The sequence below is a fragment of the Nestor notabilis genome, unplaced genomic scaffold, assembly GCF_000696875.1.
Source record: "Nestor notabilis isolate BGI_N333 unplaced genomic scaffold, ASM69687v1 scaffold3257, whole genome shotgun sequence".
In the NCBI taxonomy this organism is placed as follows: Eukaryota; Metazoa; Chordata; class Aves; order Psittaciformes; family Psittacidae; genus Nestor; species Nestor notabilis.
The window spans coordinates 20,734-29,270 of record NW_009936734.1 but is presented as its reverse complement, the minus strand read 5'-3'; the positions used below and the strand labels follow the sequence as shown (position 1 = coordinate 29,270).

The 8,537-nt window shown below is 35.4% G+C and overlaps 1 protein-coding gene across 1 annotated transcript in view; it reads left to right on the top strand.

Annotated features, from left to right (window-relative positions):
* Positions 1-4,016: 4,016 nt before the first annotated feature.
* Positions 4,017-8,537, top strand: part of LOC104408761 (cortactin-binding protein 2-like) — a gene marked incomplete at both ends in the record, with an annotated part of 22,813 nt that continues 18,292 nt past the window's right edge. Inside the window, one exon of the mRNA XM_010018467.1 lies at positions 4,017-4,124. Within this exon, the coding sequence (XP_010016769.1) occupies positions 4,017-4,124 (108 nt within the window). The remainder of the gene's footprint in view (positions 4,125-8,537) is intronic.

Below are 8,537 nucleotides of genomic sequence, written 5' to 3'. Positions count from 1 at the left end.
AGTCATTCTTCTCTTGTTCAGAAGAGCTGTTTTTGTCTTTTTGGTTCATGGTAGACCTTCTTTTAATCTTTAGCAATGCAGGTTATCATTTTGCCTGTACTGTTTTTGCGATGCCTCCACAGGTAGTTGAATGAGTTTTAGTTAATTAGATGTTTGTTCTATTGTCAGTGCACTTGCTGCCAGGCAACACAGCCGCCTCATAAAACTGATCTGAAAAATAACGTGGAGGCTTGGAGACAGAGTACTGAAGTTGTAGTCTTTTTCACATTCTTTATTCTTATAAATTAAATAAACCAGACAACTTAAAATCCAAGAGAGGTAGAGGAAAAAAAATTCTCTTCTGTTTTGGTTGTGTATGCCAAATGTAACCCTGGGGCAACATATTAGTTTATCTCTGTTATGAAACCAATATAATGGATGACTTGATTACATAGTTATAAAATTGTTGGTTAAATTGTTACAGCTTGGCACTTTACCAGAGGTATTGTAGCTAAACCCCAGATGACACATAAGCCATGAGCTACTAAAGCAGTCCTTATTTTTCTGGAGATCTTAAGACTTACTGCTCCAGTGGAAGATGTTAGGAACATTACTTTTCTAGATCTAAATAACAGTTTTCTCTGTAACTTAGGCAAACAGTGCTCCGTCTGAAACACGAACTTCAGGCAAACCTGTCATGACTGACATCTTGATCCCCAGAAGGTGGCTGGAAGTGTTTAAGAGGACGGATAGTTTTATTTCATCATATGCTTTATCTACTCAAATCTTAAAAATATTTAAAAAATGGTGCTGGAAAATATATTAGATCTTTAAACTGTGTATTTTGATCCACTTAGGGTAAACTACATTGGAGCTCCATAAGTGCTGATTCAGAGATGTGCATGGGGGTAAGGTGTGGTAACTTCTTCAGCAACTACCATGCACACCCTAATCCTATGTGAGGGGATTTGAGGTTGCTTATCCGTGGTGAACAAACCAAAGGTTTCCTTAACGTTCTGGAATAAAGTAGTCATTCCAGTTTGGGAATTTGTTGGTTATAGTTATGATTAGAAAGCCTCGTTGGGCATAAATTTATTCCTAAACAAGACTTGAAAAATGGTGGACTTCTCTTTCATCCTAAAAGCTTTTAAATTCTTTATTTCACTTTTCTGTTTGTGTGTCGTTTCTGGTTGATTTTGGACATCAGTTTGGGGAAATTCTTTGTATGTACATGAAGATATGTCTGATAAGAGTGTGTACATGGAGAATGTGGGTAATAATAGATTACGTTTTCTGTGCTTAATAAATTGGAAGGCATCAAACGTGTGGCTGCTGTCAGGCTGACAGCAAAGGTTGTCGTTCTTCACAAAATCTGTAGTTGTGCTGTAGAATGTTGTGGATGCTAACATGACATAGAGATTCAAACATCAGTGGGACAAATTCACAACAGGTATGTCAGCCAAGGGCTACTACATGCAAAATCATAATTTCTGGCTCACAGGTGTCTAAGCTGAAAATTGCTGGAGACTGGGAGAGTATTTCTGGGCAGCATCATTATGTGCTTGTCTTGCTCTGGTACTGATTTCAAGGCATCCATTATTGACTGCTTTTAGAGATAGGATGCTCGGGTAAGTGCAGTTTTAGTCTGACAGGCTAAAACTGTTTGTATACTTAGTGGTTTTGCTAGTTCTTATTTCCAGTTTTTGAAGTGAAAAAATATAAAACCTAAGTTGTGTGTCTGGTTTTTATGACTTACTGTTAACATTTTTGTTTGTTTATATTGAAGTAGAAATTGCTGGAGAGTACTTTTAATTGCTTGTTATTGGTGTCTTTTCATATTTTCTAGTTCAAAGTGTGTACTTGAGCAGAATTAACTTTAATTACTTGATCAGGTGCTTAGTGAAAAAAAGCTCATCACTGCATCACATATGTTGAAGAATGCCTTTTTTTCATTAAGAATGTAAGAGTGTTTTCATTTATGTAGTGTGGAAGACTGCAGAAATGAGAAGTTTCACCTGTAATGTACAGTCAGTCTTTTGACAAAGAGCTGCCCTGTGTTATACATCATGACACATGGGTTTACTGAGTTGGAGAAGAGTAGGATCTTGTTTCTTGAACTGTATTTTTCTTAACTTTGTTCCTGTCTATCAGAAACCTTGGGTACCTTTTTTGTCAGAGGAGGTAGGCATATTTTAGAAAGGAGAAATAATGTAGTGGTTAATCACCTGAACAGAGACTTTGAAGACTGTTGCTGAATATTGTGTTTTATACTTCCTGCTTTCTGTATTGTTTAGAAAAAAATATTTCTGCATCAGTTTCCATCTGAAAAATGGAGACAGTGTTTCTTTATTGTAAAGGAAGTTATGTGAACAAATCAATTGCTATCCTTAAGCTATTTAGATGTTATGAAGTGATTCATAGAAGGAGGGTGGATAGGTGGGTCCTACTATCTGACTGAATTAAATTTATTAGTTGTAACTACTGAGAGTGAAATCTGCTGCAGCCTATCCAATCTATTGAAACTAGATTACATGAGGAACAGTATATGTTTAGTAACTTTTCACTTTATACATGTCCATAGATTGGTGAGCACTGTATAGAACTGTGAAGAGCGCTGTGAGAGGCTGCAGTGTACATTGGGAAAAAGCCTTCAGAGAAACTAGTTGTTTTTCTTGATCCATTGGTATGGAGGGTAAGATGTATTTTACGGATTAGAGGAATAGCTGATCCAGGCAGCAAAAGTAGAGGATAAATATTAAGTCTAGAAATACTGGTTAGAGTGGATGGCCTTGTTCCCAAAACAGTTATGCTTAATAGAAATCATTGCTCCTCCTGTTGATCAGGGTTGTTCTACACCTTTAGACTTGTGATGTGGGTTTACCAGGGTTTTATGTAGTGGCAAAATGAGGGTGTTAACCTTTTAAGTGAGGAATTGTGTGCCAACTCCCACATTAAGTAGATGTCCCTGCCACTTCTCTATCCTTTTTCCAGGTTATTGATAAAGAGGTTGAATAAGGCTGGTCCCAGAGGTGCCCCACTGCTTACTTGTCTCCCTCTTGAAAAGTGGTTGTTACCCATAGCACTTGCTTCCTATCCATGAAGTGTCTTTTCATGCAAAACAATTAGATAGGAGTTCCTGTAATAAAATTTGATACAGAACATTGTCCAGAACTTCTTGAAAATCCAGATGTATTAGTGTCAAGTGGATGCCCTTTACCCATGTGTCTATTGACATTGTTACAGAACTGTAACCGCTCATGAGGTAGATTTGGTCTTACAGAAGCCATACTAATATTCCCAGCATAGAGTGTTCGTGCATGTGCTCAGTGATTTTATTCATCAGCATAAACGTACTCACTGTCTTGCTGGGGTGAAAATCAGACTTAAACTGATTTTTGTAACTGTGGAGTGAGAAGATATTGTTGTTATGAACTGTTGTTTGTCAGCACCTCTTAAACCTGAACTGTACCCTTCAGCCAAACAAATGGGACTGCAAATGAAGCATACATATAAGATTTCAGTCTTTTCACAAGCTGTGCTTTAAAAAAAATCACATTCAGCCCAGTATGGTGTGATGAGTTGATTTTTTTTGCCAGTGAGGCACAGGTTATGATGGATTAGGCGTGCTGTGGTTTAGGTTCTTTAATCCTCTCTTGCCTTCATCCCTGATGTGCTTTTTCAGGTCTGCTGAATTGTTTCGGCCTCTTGAGGCTGCATATGGGAACTGTTAATGACAAAGTTTCTTTACCATTTCACCCTTACTATTCACAAGACTTTGCAGGAATTCCTTGCAACAGCATGAGATTTAAAACAGTGTCATATGGGGGGAGGGTAGGGTTAATTTATTCACTTCAAATTAGAATAATAGACTATTTGCCATTAATTTTTACTTTATATACTATAAATAAAGCCACCTCAACTTTTGAAAGTTATAGATGTTTGAGGAACCCATAATTAGAATGCTGATATGTCTGTTTCTCATCTAGAGTAACTGTTGTAGTCAGTTAGTGTGTTCACCAGTGTTTTGTTTCTTACAGAAAAAAGAGTTTGATGTGGATAACTTGAGCAAGCCAGAATTGCGAATGCTTTTGAGTATAATGGAAGGAGAACTAGAAGCACGAGACCTTGTAATTGAAGCCTTGCGGGTAAGTTGCTGGGCTGTTGTTCTTTTTATCTATTTATGCAAGTGCAAAACCTGCAAGGTTACTTTCTCTATATATTATTTAATATTGTAGACTCTCTTATTTGTGGAAGGAAGAATTTTAAGAGAAAATTATGTCCAGTTGTTATCTTGTTCTAATAGTCTATATATTTGTGCATCTAGTCTTTCAATGCATTAATATTCTATGAGATGGAAAGAAGGACAGAATTGGATGGTCATAGTGAGATGGAAGGAGGGACAGAATTGGATGGTCATAGCCAATTAGGGAAAAATTTTTGTAGTGTTTTTATGTTTTGCCTTTTTTTTTTTCTTTTTAAATAAAAGGTGAAATACAGGATATATACTTTTAACAGTACTCACAGTACTTGATTAGATCTTTGCTATGGTAGGCACATGTGAAGGATGGTTTTCTGCTTCAGAAGGTTGCAATCTGAAAGGCAAATTAAAAAGTTGACTGGAAATTTACAAACAAAACTGTATTTTAATCAAAAGATTATACTTCTTATGACTCTAATGACTTTAAAATTGATCTGGAACTGAATAAAATTTAACAGAGCACCCAAGCAGACTGCAGGTTTAGGGGGGAAAACAGCCTTAGTATTTTGAAAATATTTATAGCTTCATAGTTAGATAGAGGGAAACTGTGCCCTTTAGAGTCTCTTAAAGCAAAACCTCAATGTAATAAAATACATTTAATACTATTATTTAGTAGTATATGTAATGATTAGCAAGTAGTGTGGGAATATTTTCCATTTGTAATGTTACAGTCACAATTGTAAATGTATTTTAATTCAATTTTAATTTGTTTTGTGGTGGCTTCAGATCACTTGATGTAGATGGAGCTGTCATTGATGTACCTGCATTAATAAGTAAAGACTTTATAGGTATAAGCCTCTCTTATAAAATGCAATTTTCATTTTGTAATGACAGTAAGCCACTGGAAGCAGTATATTTCTGGGGCACTACTGCACTTTGAAGTTACTTGGTGTTTGGCCTTCAGGTATACATATGTTGAACTGTACTGCCTTTTCATCTAGCTGTTTTACAAATTCACATTTCATTTGCCTGGACTAGGGACTTTTTTTTTTTTCCCTGACTGCCAGTTAAGGTTTTGTGAAAGGGGAAACAATATGCACGCCGTATCGAGAATCTCTTGACTCTTCTAACTTTGGAGGAATGCAAATAGAATACTCAGATAATTTTCTCTAATACATATTCATGAACAAGCTACTACACGTCATACCAAATAATGGATGTATTGAAATTGAATGCAAAAAAAAATGAAGTACACATTTAATGATAGTAAATGTTGAACATTCAGGATAGTACAGTCCCAGGAGAGGAAAAGCCTACATTAGATTCCCATGCACCTGTTGAAATGGGTAGTATGTACACAGTGTTTTTTTACTGACTGATGTAGAACAATATAAAAAGTAGCTCAATTTCACATAATGTGTATAAATGTTGAAAATTTGTTTTGGCTTTTGTTTTATTCTCCTGCATTGCAATTTCTGGTTCCTGTATTTTGTAGTAAAATCCCTTAAACAAAATCTATGTGGAATTCAAGTCTTCCAGACTACTTTCCTAGTTACCTATACTAGCAGTGGAAAACTTCAAAGTTATACCTGCTGAAGAACTATAGTCTGATATCTTGGAATATGATACTTTCGGATCTTCTGGCTTCTTATGTGGAAAGCTGCAAGTCAGCAGTATCAGCAGCTGGAGTTTCCAAGCAGCTCACAAAATAAGCTACTAATAGCCAAATATAGGTCTTTTATTGAAGTGAATGAGAGAATTCCATTGGAATTGTGTCAGATTTGGTACTTTCATTTGTTTCAACAAGTTGGCATAGATACTTTGTGTATCCTTAAAGCAAGCAGAAAATGGTTTTCATATAAGGGAAAATACTTCTTATGTTGTTATTTCAAAAGCTGATCAATCTCTGTTTCAAAACCAAGAAAGTTTGTGAGTGTCTGTTGGTGTGTTTGGGGATTTTGGTGGGTTTTGTTTGTTTATTGTGAGGTTTTTTGGGTTGTGGGGTTTTGTTGGTTCTTTTTTTTGCTTTTGGGTTTGTTTTTTGAGGGGGTGTGTGGTTTTTTTTGTTTGTTTCTGTTGTGGGTTTTTTGTGGGTTTTTTTGGTGTTTTGTTTTTCTTTCTTTTTTTTTCCTTTTTTTTTCTTTCCCCCCCCCCCCCCCACCGATTCTTTGTTTGTTTTTTTTGTGTTTTTTGTTTTTTTTTTTTTTTTTTCTTTTTTTTTCTTTCCCCCCCCCCCCCAAGTGCTACTGGTACTGTAGGACTGTTTGAAAGCTGATTTCTCTGATAGGTCAAAGTATAATAATTTCCAATATATGTATTGTCTTTTCTCCTTAAGTGATCTTGCTGTCAGTTTTCAGTTGCTGTGGTATATATGTTTGTTTATTAAGCAGCTCTGGTTGTCCTCTCAGATTTTTCTCTATAATCACTGAAGTTTAACTACATTATATACCTAAATGTGTATGCCCTTCTTATCTGTACTCATTTTGCAGGGTTTGACTGAGCATTAGTAAAATTTATGCGATAAATAGTCCTTATGTATCTATTGGAAGTACCTCTCCTGGAAAGTTCTGGTGTTAAAGTGAATCAGTCTTGACTGATCGCAAAAGAACTGATAATACTGAATATAACTAAAGACTGACTCACATGGTACTACTCTTAATCTGTACGTAGCATGAAGTTTCTTGTTTTAACAAGACATGTTTGATGCATCTGTTAGTCTGTCCTTTTCCAACTGTATGAATTCTTATGCTGATCTCTTGTTTCCCACTTTACTAATTTTGTGTGAAGCCACATCACGTGCTTTACTAAAGATCTGAAACAGATCTGATTGTTTTTTTCTCTGTCTGTAAAGCCAGCTATGTAAAAAACCCTCACCTACTTTCAGCATCCATAGGTAGGATTTCTTTTCAGGCTGGCTCTTACAGGAGCTTGGTTCTCACGGTGCCACATGTTATTTTTAATCTTGGTATACATGTCATGATCACAATCCATATCTTATTCACAGTATTCCCCAGTGGAATGGAAAAGATTTCTGACAGAGTTAAGGGGTAAGAATTAGGAAGCAGGAACAGTAATTTTGGTAATACATGGAGTTGGAACATTTTTTTATTTTCCCTCCTGTGCTATGTTTATAGACTATGTATATGTATTACGGAGTTCTCGCTTAAATCACTTTTAAAATCATACGTTAAATTAATTCTTTTCACTTAATTTAGAAGTTTGGGTTTTTGAGGAGTACAGTTTAGTATATTGTAAAAGTGCAATTTACCTGTGCAGGGTCTGATGGATTAAGCAGAAAACACTTATAATATCTTTGGTTTTGTGGATTGAACCTCAGTCCTATATATGAAGCAAGCTCTACTAAATAGCTCATAGAAATCTAGAATAGTAACTTTCTGACTGTCTTATATTATTGTGACTTCTGGGTTGGTTTTTCTCTCCTTTTTTTTTTTTTTTTTTTTTTGGTAAAAAATAGCTCCAAAATATGTGCAGTTTGAGGTGTCAGTGAAAGAAATTAAACTACAAAATAATACCCTGTATCAGTTAGTACTGCTGTAACATTGCTTTTCTGACAGGGAGACAATGCTCTTGGATTTCAGAATTGTATTGTCTTCAGATGCTTGTCTTCTGGCTGGTCATTTACAATGTAATCACTGTTTCATAAAATGAAATTGTATTTATGACTTTCAGGTTAATTTCTTCTCTCAGGTTAATTTCTAGATGGTTACTAACTCCTCATGTAGCACTTTTAAGATGTTGCATAACTTCTGCTTATTTAAAGCTTAGTTTCAAAAAAATGCAGTCCAATGAGAATAAAGAAGAAAGGCTTCAGAGTTTGTTACTCTGCTTTGAAAAGATTGGGCTAGGCAATTTTAAGTATCTGCACTGGGTATTGTTCCAGTGCAGAGTGTCCATTTTGTCTGTTCTCTGTAAATAAAAAAAAATAAAAATTAAAAGTGAGAAAGGCCAGTAGTTTGGGATTATGGGAATAAATCTTGTTAAATTAATTAGTCATCCCAGGGGCGAGAGTTAGGGAAGGTAAGTTTTGTTACTAAAGTGAATAGTATTCATACAGTAGATTTTTATTAAGGCACTTGAATTTGTGCCATGTGATACATTAGAGAGAACCAAACCAAAGGTGTCACAAATAAGTTAACTCTTTTTATTGCATCTTGTGCATAATCTGTGGTAGAGTTTCCACTGTATTCTATATAAAGTTTTGATACCTTCAAGTCCACTTTTGAAACAAAATCCAAACTACATTCATAGGAAATATGAGATTACATCTGTATACTTTTGTATTTTCACAGTGCATGGTTGTTCCTTTATAATATCCACAACTGCAGATACAAAAGGACAC